This window comes from Dromaius novaehollandiae, chromosome 1, assembly GCF_036370855.1.
Source record: "Dromaius novaehollandiae isolate bDroNov1 chromosome 1, bDroNov1.hap1, whole genome shotgun sequence".
Classification (NCBI taxonomy): domain Eukaryota; kingdom Metazoa; phylum Chordata; class Aves; order Casuariiformes; family Dromaiidae; genus Dromaius; species Dromaius novaehollandiae.
Window position 1 is genome coordinate 117,566,843 of NC_088098.1, and position 13,067 is coordinate 117,579,909.

The following is a 13,067-nucleotide window of genomic DNA, read 5'->3' on the forward strand; positions in this document are numbered from 1 at the left end:
CTGATAGCACTGTGGGAGATCCTTTTCTCTCCCCCATCCTCCCACTGGTAGTTGGCAAAGCAACAGAGATCTGTTGCGTAAGATACTGATCACATCTTTATTTCCTCATAGCTGATGCAAAGAAGGGTGTTTATTCCATTTTTACCTCCAAAACTATTCCATCCATTGCTAGCTGTACAAACTAGCTTGGGTTTTCCAAACCGTTTTAGATATGTCAGTCCGCAAAATCTCCTGACAAAATACTGAACTAGCATGTCGCTTTAGTGGGGAGGGAGTAATGTGCTAAAACATCTATGGAAAACTTTATTAATTATAAAACTGTCCCCTTCATATCCTAAATGTAACGTATGGATAAAGAAGCAAAGTAAGCAAACAGAATTGTTTAGCTGTTTGGAGCAGAATTCAAATGTTGGAGACTGTGATGCAGCAGTTAATGGTCCGGCTGCCTATACTCAGTATGGGAAACTACTTTCTTCAGACAGGCATGGAAACATTGCTCACAGCTGGAACATCCGCAGTTTTGTATTTGGCGGTGAAGGTGGCGTATGTCTTATGCTTAGCAGCGAGACGTCTAAGCTATAATTAAAACATGAAGTCTGGACTAGCCTTGTAGTTGGACTTTTAGTGGAAGCAAATAATGTTTGGTACACAGATGTCTTGAAGGTTTTAACTTGCTTTTCTGAATTTGAGAATTAGAGATGGTTTTATGAAGGGGGAAATAAAGGAATATTTCGAGTTAGAGGTAGAGTCCTCCTGAGTCTGTGGGTATAGGAGAACTGAATCATTCTTTCTAGTTCACTCTTTAATAAGAAATTTATAAACTAAGCTCAGATACTTGCATTTGGGTTGTCTTATTTAAAGATTTGGGGGTTTTGCCATATTTTGGGTTTTTGCTTGTTTTAATTATGATGGCCTTAATACTCTTAAGGATTTTAGTTCCACTTTCTTTGCCTAGAGATTATTCCTATTTAACTGCTCAGATGCTGGAATGAATGGGATAGAAATGCAAAGGGGAAGAAAATCACACCTGGAAAGCACTGTTACCTAAATAGCTTAAAATTTTGCAAGTAGCAACAGATTATTTTCAGTATTGCCTTATTAGAAATACCTGACTATCTCAGTTCTCTCTGTTCAGTAGCAACTGCAGTTTGCTTTTGTGTCATAGGCTGGGACTTAAGATATTGCTCAGAAACTTAGGCTTCGTGGCATACAAAGTTAAATGATAGAAGAGGGAATGAATATGAAGGAAAGGTAGAGAAAGTAGAGCAACAACGGATTTCTAAGCTGAAGCCAGCACTAACACTTAACTGAATTTAGGCATCAAAAATTCACCAGTGCTTTGAATGCCCGTCTCTTTACTCAGAAAAGAGAAACAGCTTGTTAAAATGGTTAATGCTACTCAAGATATCTGGTGTTTCACGGCAATAGTACTTTGAGCTTCAGGAGCTTTGCACATGCTTAGTTTTGTGCATTTGGAGATTTTTGTAAGCTACAGATATTCGTAACACTGGGCCAGGTGGGAATCTGCTTTCATCTGTGCCATTTTCTAATCTGTGCCCTTTTAGATGACTGCTTGTAAATCACTGTATTGCTAATGTTTTTATGGTTACATGGGTATATTTTTCCTTTGCACCTGCATGTATTTTTTGATACAAATAAGAGTTTGGGTGATCATGTAGAGAAGATGGTGTTTGTGATTCCCACAGAGAAGTTCATTTGAAGCAAGGGTCAAGTTCTTTGTACCTCAGTACATTGTAAGTGTGATGATATTAAAGAAGCCAAATTAATAATGCAGAGTTATTGAAAATGACCACTTCAGTTAGGGCTACAGAAAAGTAGAATTTAGTCATAGGCTGCCTCTAGCTGTAGGTGCAGTTGACCAGTTGTGTTCACGGCAGTCTCCTGAACCCTCGTTCTCATTGTTCTTTATGGGCCAACTGCTAAGAACCCATCATGTTGACTATTGCTAATGCTTTTCTTTTTTCTTTTTTTTTTTTTTTTTAAGTAATCCTTTTCCCTAGTCCAAAATCAGGCGATGCATGAATGTTTATAACCATGCGCATTCAGGGTTTGAAAATTTTCCCAAAGGCGCTATCCTGCCTGAATAATTATGGAGGTTCAGCAAAAATGGTTTATTTTATATTCTGTAATATCTATTCTAAATTCTAAGAATCTGCTAAGCTTTAATGTGACTCTGAAAAATAACTATGGTCATAAAATATGGTATTGCCCAAATTATCTCTGTATTTCAGTGAGCTTTGTAGTCTTAGCAAAGTAGCAAGTAGTAAAAACTTGTATAGAAACTGATTATCTCTGTAGCAATGTTGAATTCAGCTTTCATTGAAGATAAAATTGAGGGTCATTAATAAAATGAGACTGAGAGCAAGGACAGTAGGTTCAATTTAACTTTTTCTAAACTTTCATCCATTTATCAGAATTGTTTTTAATACCTTGCAAAGGTCATGTGCTACTCCTCTTCATTGTGTAGCTATTTTGACATTATCTTAAAATTTGGTGTTGCCTGGTGTGCAATTTGAAGCACTAATGCATGCATATATTTCACTAACAAAAAATTTTAGATTCAGACAAGTACAATCTGTAAATAAATAAATTTTAAATTTTAACTCTTATGAAACTATAGCTAAGAAGTTACTAAAAATGTTGTCAAATTAGCTTATTAAAGTTTTTCTCATTTTGCCCTTTGAATCACTTCTGCTATTTAGTTCTCCTCTTTGCTGCTGTTAGGCAGTTTTCTTTATTTCAGTCAATGCATGAGAATGGTTATATGAAAACTTTATCTGGCAAATTTGCCAGATAGTGAGTTTCTGAAAAACTATCCCAATGTATGAAAAATACTTAAAAGATTAACTGTTTCAATCCCTGAGTGAATTAAGACAAACTTCTTAAGATTTATCTATGCAAAACCTGTCTGGTATAAGTCTCATAATATATTTCAATAAAATTAGAGTTACTAAGATATGGATTTGGTCACAACTTCCTGCTACAGACTTTTACTGAATATTTTTGTGCATACAATATTTTTGTCAAACCATATTATCTTTTTTTTAGTGCTCTTTTCAATGAAAAAATTCATTTTTAAGTAAAGTATTGTTTTTTCCTTATAACACTGAGGAGTTTAGACTCAAAATTCTAGGTTATATAAAAGATTCAGGATAAAGTTTATATTTGTGTTAATATTTGGTGTTCATACTGAAAAAAAATCATGAGAAAAGATGATGTTTTTATTATATATTTATATTCTAAATATTTCAAGCTAATTAGAGCGAAACTAATACTTGTATATGGATGAATACTCTCTGTGCCACAATTTCATCTCAAAGACATTGCTTAAAGAATTCAGTCTTCTGAGTATAAAACAATCCTGAAGATTCTTTAGCAGTTTATTTGGCAGGAAAATTGCCATTAACTTCAAAATAAAACCAATAAACTGAAACACTTGCTAAGATGAGCAGCTCAGAGGCCAGATTTTTTTTTTTACAGAATTTAATGAATGAATTCAACAAAGCAGGAAACAAAATAAAACTTAAGTGACTGTTCAGATGAAATTTTGTCAAACTTTTTTTTAAAGTCAAATTTTAAAAAGTCTCACTTGTTTTTTAATTCATTAACATCTCAGGTAATATGAGTAAAAATAGGTAAATAGTAAATGGTTTAGAGAGCTTTGAAATCTACCTTAAATGTCTGCCATAGCATTTTGTAATATTGAAAGTTTGAATAATGAAAAATATAGGAGGCCATTTGTTATGATTCAGGTGGTATATGGTTACACATATTTTACTTTTTTCTCTAGGAGCTGAGAGAAATACATAACAAACAACAACTACAGAAACAAAAAAGCTTGGAAGCTGAGAGGTTGAAGCAGAAGGAACAAGAAAGGAAAACAGTAGAACTGGAAAAGCAAAAAGAAGCTCAAAGGTAACAAACTGCTCTAGTTTAAGCTGTCTTTTTGGAGGTATTGGGGTGCAAAGTGTTTTGCGAACAAGTATAATAAACTTGGCATTCCCAGAAACAGAATCTGATCTCAAATAATATGTCACTATATGGGAAGAATAACCTAGACCAGGTTCAGTTCAGTGCAGGTTCCCTCCTTTTGAAATTGGGGGAATCTCTTGATTTATCTTTGAGTGAGAAGTGTGTTGTGGAGATGAGCTTTTACATCTTGCTGCAATTCTCCACAATCGATGATGTACAGTGATATTTGCAGATTTCAGCAGAGTTCCTTAAATGTTCAGTGTGCTTCTAAACCTAGAGATGTTCTTGAAAAGAGTAACACGTTCTGTCCTTTATACTAAAACAAAATACAGAGCTAATATTTTTGTTGCTACACATTAGGGAATTTGTTTTTCAGGTGTATCTTCATTATTAGAAATTTTGTTATAAGGAATGAATGGCATGTAGGCTAGCAACTAGTTCTCTTCTGACATCATTTAGCTGTAGCTTTTTGCTTTAATTTTTAGAAATTATGATGTTTTTATACTCTTGATCTAGACAGACGTTTGGCCACAGAATCACAGAATGGTTGAGGTTGGAAGGCAGCTCTGGAGACCATCTAGTCCAACCTCCCTGCTCAAGCAGGGTCACCTAGAGCATGTCTCCAAAAAGTGTGTCCAAACAGCTTTTGAGTATCTCCAAGGATGGAGACTCCACAGCCTCTCTGGGCAACCTATTCCAGTGCTCTGTTACCCTCACAGTGCAGAAGTTTTTCCTTATGTTCAGACAGAGCTTCCTGTGTTTCAGGTTGTGCCCATTGCCTCTCATCCTGTCACCGGGCACAACTGGAAAGAATCTGTCCCCATTCTCTTTACACCCTCCCTTCAGATATTTAAACCTATTGATCAGATCCCCTCTAAGTCTTCTCTTCTCCAGCTGAACAGTCACAGCTCTGTCTTTTCTCACATGTGAGATGCTCTAGTTCTTTCATCATCTCTGTGGCCCTTCGCTGGACTCTCTCCAGTACAGTATGTCCCTGTCTCTCTTATACTGGGGAGCCCAGAACTGGACACAGCACTCTAGGCGTGGCATCACCAGGGCTGAGTAGAGGGGGAGGATCACCTCCCTCCATTCTTGGCCACAGGGGCACATTGCTGACTCATGGTCAACTTGTCCACCAGCACTCAGGTCCTTCTCCACAGAGCTGCTCTCCAGGAGGTCGTCCCCCAGCCGGTACTGGTGCATAGGGTTATTCCTCCTGAGGTGCAGGACCCTGCACTTCCCTTTGCTGAACTTCATGAGGTTCCTCTCTGCCCATCTCTCCAGCCTGTCGAGGTCCCTCTGAATGGCAGCACAGCCCTCAGGGGTATCAGCCACTCCTCCCAATTTTGTACGATCAGCAAACTTGCTGAGGGTGCACTCTGTCCAAGGCCTCCAACTAGACTTTGTGTCACTGATCACAACCCTCTGAGGTCTGCCTTTCAGCCAGTTTACAGTCCACCTCACTGTCTCCTCATCTAGCCTGTAGATGAAAACAAGGGCCTTTGAACCAGGCGTCTTAAATTACTGGTTACAACATTACACAGACTGTGATCTCAAGCAAATTGATAGTCTGTGTAATTACTTTCTGAGTCAAATTTTTACATTTCAAGCAAAAACAAAACAAGGGTCTCAATGAAAACCTTATCTTCAAACAGAAATCTCATACCTAGAAAGTAGATAAGTTTAGATAAATTATTTGCATAAAGTCTATGCCTTTAAAAATCTTAAACATCAGCTTCAGAAAAGTTTCTGACAACAAAAACACCTTTCTGTGGTGAAGGAATGGCTACACTGAATATGATAATTATGTTGGAATTTTCCACGAAATTGAGAAGGCTACTGAGGTACTGGGAATAGGAACGTTAAAATACTCCATGTCAGAATATTTTAAAATACTCTTATTTTCTTCCAAAAAGGATTAAAAGAACACGTTTCTGCCATGGAAAAATTCATGCCTGACTTTTCATGCCAGATGAGCATTCAGACATTATTGGTAATGCAAAACTTCATGCATCCCAAATGTTCAAGCTTCTAGGTAATTGTAATTGCTGTACCTGGTAATGAGCAGTCTACCAATCTTACTGATTTCTAACAGCCACCTGAATGAACCAGATAAGTGATTAATACATCATAACCTGGATATTGCCCCATAATGCTTACAGATATATACTGCATTTTAGTATCTCTGGTGACAGGAAAGAAAGAAAGAATAGTCTAAAATCATAAATATGTGCACTTTAACCTTTGATTTAATGAATAGTCACATTCAGTTTGCAGTGAGAACCATATAAACAATATTTTATTGGTAATTGTGCATTGAGTTGTACCTGTAACTTATTTGAGTAAACAAATATACTTATTTACATATTTGAGAACCGTAGAGGTCTTCCTTAGTACCTTAAGTATAATTCCACACAGAGTTGTGTGGTTGGGGGAGTAATATACAATTAAGAGGAAAAAGAATAACATTTGAATAAAATGAGCTTTCTCTCAGTCTTTGAGGTAAGAACTGCCTCAGTGGTATGATGTGATTGGTGAAAGAAAAAAAGAAATTAAAAAAATGAAAACAAATACAGGTAAATCCCAGATTAGAGGTCATATTCCACAATAATTATAACATCAGAAGTCTTAAAGTAATGAAAAGACTCTCAAGTCTCCTGTTCCTACCCCCAAGCTGCAGAGCTCACAACTAGGCTTGTGTTTTTTCAGCTTCTGTCTCTTCGTATTCCCTTCCTCATCTTCAACTTTAGTTGTTTATAATATTAGCTTCCATAACAATCAAAGAAGAAAATTCTGCAGTTTCTATGGAAGAATGCCTTCCCCAGTGCCCAATAAAACCTAATACATCTCATCTGCTGTTCTTGCTCCAGCAGTTAGAGCTAACTTGGCTATAAGTGTGGGAAGACTTAATCACTCTCCTAGAAACATAATTAAAAACTCAGCTTCCCCTCTAAAGCTCATCTGACCAAACTCAGCACATAAGACACTGCTAAAGTCAAAAGAGAATTTGAGCTGTGTATGTGCACATGGTGCAGCCTCAGTGTTATAACAAAACTGCTGAATAATTGGCTCTGAATACTTTGCAAGTGAACACATCAAGGACAAATTCCGTGTTTGAAAGAAGAGGCTGACAGAGCAGAGAATTTATTAAATTAATTTGGATGACTTTACACTGAAGGCCGAAAAGTCTAGCAGTAATTCAGAGAGGAGGAAGTGATATCCTTCACGTTCATTAGTGTCTTCACCGGTACTCATGGTATACTGATGCAGAGTATTTAAATGATATCAATGATTTCATTTAGGACCAAAGATTTTTTGAGTTTATAAGTAGCTGCCATCTTACACAAGCCATTGTTACTGGGTACCTTCAGATCTCCCAGGAAATACTCTTGTGAACTGAAAACTTACATTAACGGAAGACAAGACTTTGCTGTCTGATGCAAACCCAGTGTCTGGAAATTGGGTTTTTCCTCTTAGGGAATTTAGGTTTTTTTCACACCATTTTTTGGCCAGGAATCTGTATTGTCTTTGGAGAAAATCCGTGCTATTCAGTAGGCCAAGTCTGTACTGACCAGCTTGTCATGTGTTTTTAACTAATTTGAAAAGTATGAGAAGAGTATGGAAATGGAATAGGTCATGGAACAAAATGGTAGACATGTATCCTACATCTGTTACAGCCTTGTAGAGTTGTCTTTATCGGTATAAAACGTTTTTTGCAGAGTATCCTTATTCTTTTCTCTTTCTTCTTGTCCTCTATGGGGCGAAGGGACTTGTTAACTTCTACAGTTGGGAATGGGAAATTTTTTGAATAGTTCTGTGAGGGTGCTGGTAAATATGTTTACTCCTTGTCCCACAGAGGATTGATATTCTCTTCTGATTACTGCTGTCTTGCTGATCTGGCTATTTTGAGTCTTACCTAGAGGTGTTTGTTGCTTTGAGAAAATAAGCAGAACTGATTTGGCTGATTAAATACTTCCTGCATTTTAAAGCTAACTCAGTGATGAGTAGATGAAATTAAAGGGTACAATTTGCTGCTGCTTGTGTTTCAGGGAGGACTTCATGGTATGAATTCAATCTTGAACATGTCTGGTGATAGCTATGGCGGGTATCTACAAGCTTAGATTAAATAAAAGGAATTGTGGGGCAAGTAAAAGTGAAACTGGTATCTTACAATGGTGATATAATGGGATACTCAGATTGCTTGAACTAGGCTGCTTGTGAAGAGATTTGGAAAAGCAGTCTTTGCAGTTCCAGGGTCCTGAAGTACCTATTTTGGTTCTTGCACGCTTAAGGGGTTTTGTATTTTCAGCCTAGGGAGATTTTTTTTTTCCTCCCTTGTTCCTTTGTTCTCTATATGGTTCATCACTTAATATAACTGCATGGGATTTATGAATCCTCTGAAAAACTGTGAAAAAAGAATACACAAATATTGTTGAACCCCAAGTTGAGACTCAAATACTGTTAAATTGCAGAGCTGGGACTGAAAGTATAAAATACTGGATTTTATCAAGCTTATAATTCTCAGAGCATTGTGAGCTCAGCAGATACTGCTCTAAGATACCTGTGCAGGATTTCATGTAATAATTAAAAAAAAAAAAATCCCAGGTAAATAGGTTTGTTTTCATGCCATTGTAGAGGAGAAGAAGAGATCACAGCCTCAATAAAGAAGGTAAAGTTCAGTGTTACAAATCTCTAAAGAACTCTGACAAGAAAAAAAGTTAGATGTTTTTTCCTTCTTATAGTCACCTCCAAAACATAACTAGTGTATCATTCCTTTCTGTATGCTATGTAGCTCTTTTAGAGTTCAGTGGAATCGTATTGTAAAGGCACAGACTTCATATGTCAGTTTCGAATAATATTAAAGGTAGTATTTAAATGTACAGATAAAGCAACTCAAGGTAAGAGGCCTGTGCCTAGTAGCAGATTACACAGTAGTAATGTTCTCTCACTTGTCTGAGAATCACAGCTCTTTATGAATATATATGCAATCACAGCAAATCTTTCAGAATGTTTCTGCTTTGTTCTATAAAAAGAACAAAGATCTTGTACAGATTTCCGAAGACACCTGTAAGAATCTGTATTTCTGATAGTTTTCTTAGGAAATCTTTCTTAAGAAAATGCTGTAGGGTGGTCAATAACTCACTATATGACAAAAGTCACAGAGGGTATACTTCATACACAAGGGCAGCTAACTTTTATGGCCTTTTGTTTGACCAGCTTTAAAAAAGAAATTAATTGTCCAACAGGCGAATCCAGGAGAGGGATAAACAGCGGCTTGATAGAATGCAACAAGAAGAAGAGCTTCAGCGACAAAAAAAAAATCAGGAAGATGAAAAGCAAAAAAGGGAAGAAATAACCAAGAAGAAGGAAAGTGAGGATAAGGGGAAACAGGAAATGCAAGAAAAACTGAGTAAGCTTTTCCAACCACATCAAGAGCCAATCAAGCCAGCTGTCCAGGCTCCTTGGTCAAATGCAGGTAGAGGAAAAAGTCAGGAAATGCTGTTGCATGTGCCTCTTGAACAAATATTTCCTCTGCTTTGCCTTCTTATTTAATATGAAAAAGTATTATGTTTCAAGAGTGGAGTGCTAGTTTTACTAAAGTAAATCAAATGTTTAAGGTTTAAGTTCTAGACTCCAAACAGCTGATCTCTTTTAGGCTTCATTATTTTTCCTGAAAATATAGTGTTTAGCAGAGGTAGTAAAGCATAGCTGATGAGAATCACAGTGCAAACTGAAGAGAAAATACTAGCTGTAAGATGGTGTAAGATGTCAAAAATTACTTATGTGCTTCTAATTACAACTGTTATGTTGGTTTGCAGTACATGCTTTGGGTTTCTTTAGAGTAGTAGCCATATGTCATTTAGCTACCTTTCTCCTCTCCCCCTTCACCACACATCTTGTTTACTGAACAAATGACATGAAGTCTATGATTTAATCTCCTTTCTTCTGCTCTGCACATGATCACTTTCAGCTGAGAGCTTCTCCCCTGCATTATAATCTGATTTTGGTCTTTATTGGAAGTAACTGAGTCACGGTTCCTTCTTAAGTGACTTGGATACATACACAAGAGATAACTGACTGGGAACATAATGTTTGCTTACGTAGTCGGTCGAAAGATTGCATAAAGGAGAAATTATCTTATATCTTTTAGCACCAATCTAGAGGTGACTGAGTCTATTATATCCCCTTGCTATGTTTTACTTGTGCAGAGTAGCAGAGGGCACTTCTATGGCACAGTAGGCAAAATAGCAAGTGCATTATACAGGTGCTATTTAGCTTATATCTTTTTTTTTCTTTCCTGTAATCTTTTCACTAGTAATGTGTCTTTAACCCAAGCATGTGATTTTTAAAACACCATCTGTAAGTGACCTCTTTTCAGCTAATCCATATGTATTAGGACATTTTGAAGCCTCTGTTTTGGGAGTATAGTCAGGCTGAAAATGAAGATGCTACATAAGCAGCCTGTAAAAGTTTGGGGGATACCTTTGATATATGCAGGAGCATCACTGTTTGAATTGAACCTGTGGCTTATTGATCAGACTTAACCTACAAAATCAGTGAAACATTTGAAAAACTATATATGCTGCATCATAAGTACAGGATTATTTCTACCAAAATAGTTGTATATATCATAAAAGTTAAAATATAGTAGTATTTTATATAGGTGATGTTTAGAAGAGAAAATAATAAGAAAATTCTATTCTAAATCATTCATTTGCATATTTCACCTTGTGTGATAGGGGGATAATATGCTTCCTGTGGGCAATGTAATGGTTTGTTATTTTTTTGTTTCTGTTTTTCACATCATTTTTCCAGCATTTATAAATTATATGTTTTGATTTTTGTGTGTGTGTGTGTGTGTTTTTTTCTTTGCTCAGAAAAAGCTCCTTTAAGCATTTCTGCTCAGGAGGATGTAAAAATAGTATATTATAGAGCATTGTATCCTTTTGAATCGAGAAGCCATGATGAAATCACTATTCAGCCTGGCGACATAGTCATGGTAAGAAGGGATTGTGATATTACTTGAAAAAAATTACTTAGGCTTTTACACTTGTGCAATTGAAATTATATATGGCAAGTTTTTTTACAAACTTGCGAAAAATATTTCAATATATATTGAAACATAGAGGATGTGATATTACATATTAACCCTATTATAATAATGGATAGCTTTTTAGAGTTCATTGTAATGTAAAGTTTAAACATCATCTGTGAGTAGGTTGTATCAGTTTTAGTATGCTGAGTCGTGTGCCTCTCTGAGGTGTAAGGCGTTTGAAAAGGTTCCTAAACAAAAATGATCTCAATGAGAGATTTCTTGTCCTTCAAAGTAGCTAGGGGATATTGTTACTGTTATTTTCTATTAAGAGAGTGGCTGCTATGTGTTAAATTAAAAGCTGTCTTTGATAAATAAAATATGTTTGTACAAGAAATTTACCTTTTTATAAGAGTAATATTGGAGCAGTGTTTAAATTTTTAATTTTGAAAAACATTTAATTTTGAAAATTGCCTTTATTAAGAGAATGTGATGTCTAGTGTAATACCACATGAAATAATTATGCCAAACTAGGAGATGGCTATACTTTTGTCACAATCACATAAGCATCAACATAGTCTTTGTATTGTGGTGATACTTCTCCATTAGTACTAGAATTTTTTTTACAACTTTTTTGTGACAGTTTTTGACATAATGATCTAGTATAATTGTAGCTTAGAATTGTTTGCATGATAATTTGTTCTGTTTTTGTTATTTTCCTTTTTTAACTACTTAAAAACAGCTAACTCTTTTGCGAGATAGTTTTCCATTTATTTTAAAAGAGGAGATAAAGTAGAAAAAATGTTGTCATTTCCTAAAAATGGAAATTTCAGAACCTAAAACTTTGATTGTAGTTGTGCTGCTAGAGATACATTTCTCTTCTTTTTTAAAAGATGATGTTACTGGGATATGTCTGCCTAAAACTGTTGTGTTAATCTTCAAATTCTCTAAAGCTACATTCTTCTTTTGTGCCTAATTATCTCTAAAATTATAGATTCTGATGTTAATGACTGCAGTTCTTAAATGTATTTTTAATATTAATAAATTGATAGTATGATCTTAACATGCATATGTCTATTCATAATAAAAATTCCTAGTGTAAATATTAGATGATATCCTGTTCTCCTGTGGAAAAGTTTATTCATTGTAGTGTTCTACTCAACAAAATACATTTTAAGAGTTTTTGCATTTTGACAAAGTTTAGTGAGGATGGGTTTTGGAAAAAATACACTTTGTAGACTGTCATAATTTAGAACGGAATCTATTCCAAAAAAATAGCATGTCTTCTGGGGGAAGTAAGCTTGCATCTCTCAGCCTTTTTTCTTTATTAAATCAGCTGTGTCACAACAAAGTGTTTGTGGCATTAGAATCTGCTTGTGAAAATAATGAAGTGAATTCTGGATTAGTAGTGCTACTGAATGACTCAGGAAAAGGCCTGATCCCATTCTGAATAATAAAATGTGTTATTATTCTTCATCAGGAAATAGTATTGTTCAGTCTCCTGTTAAATTAGAGAGGAAATAGGCATGTCGGTCTCCTTAGGCTATTTGAAAGTTCTATATCTTTCTTTCTTAGGGAATAGACTGTAGGCTAGATATGTAAGTAAACATTGATTTTTGAGGAAGAGTGATCATCATTAGGTATACTCACAAGGAAATAACATTTTGACAAAAATATATGATTTTAAGGAGCACTTCACGCATTTTAAATAAAGACTTTGGGATAATCCAAGTCTTCCTGTATGTTACTTTGGGCTTTAGTTTAACTTTACACTACAAAAAATATTCCCTGGCTCTCAGTTTTTTTTATTTAACTTGCTTTTGACAATAATTAAACCTGATGACTGATTTTTGTGGGATTTATCTCCTGGTCTGTAGTAATCACTTAAATGGGCTACTCTTAGAAAAGCTAATATAAGTAAGACACTTTTGTGAAATGTGTTATAATTCTGCCTTGCTTTAAATCATTGCTTTCCTGATGGAGGTTAAAAGGGAATGGGTAAGTGTGCTATATGACTGTTAGGAAGTCTATGCAATCTATT

At 35.5% G+C, this 13,067-nt stretch overlaps 1 protein-coding gene across 5 annotated transcripts in view; it reads left to right on the plus strand.

Annotated features, from left to right (window-relative positions):
• The window catches only part of ITSN1 (intersectin 1), a 143,841-nt gene that overhangs the window by 73,032 nt on the left and 57,742 nt on the right, over positions 1 to 13,067 (plus strand). For 4 of the 5 annotated variants that reach the window (XM_064524468.1, XM_026108543.2, XM_064524487.1 and 1 more), the window contains 3 exons: positions 3,812 to 3,936; positions 9,240 to 9,469; positions 10,872 to 10,993. In XM_064524468.1, coding sequence (XP_064380538.1) covers positions 3,812 to 3,936; positions 9,240 to 9,469; positions 10,872 to 10,993 — 477 coding nt within the window. The remainder of the gene's footprint in view (positions 1 to 3,811; positions 3,937 to 9,239; positions 9,470 to 10,871; positions 10,994 to 13,067) is intronic. The other variant, XM_064524479.1, reaches the window with a different exon arrangement.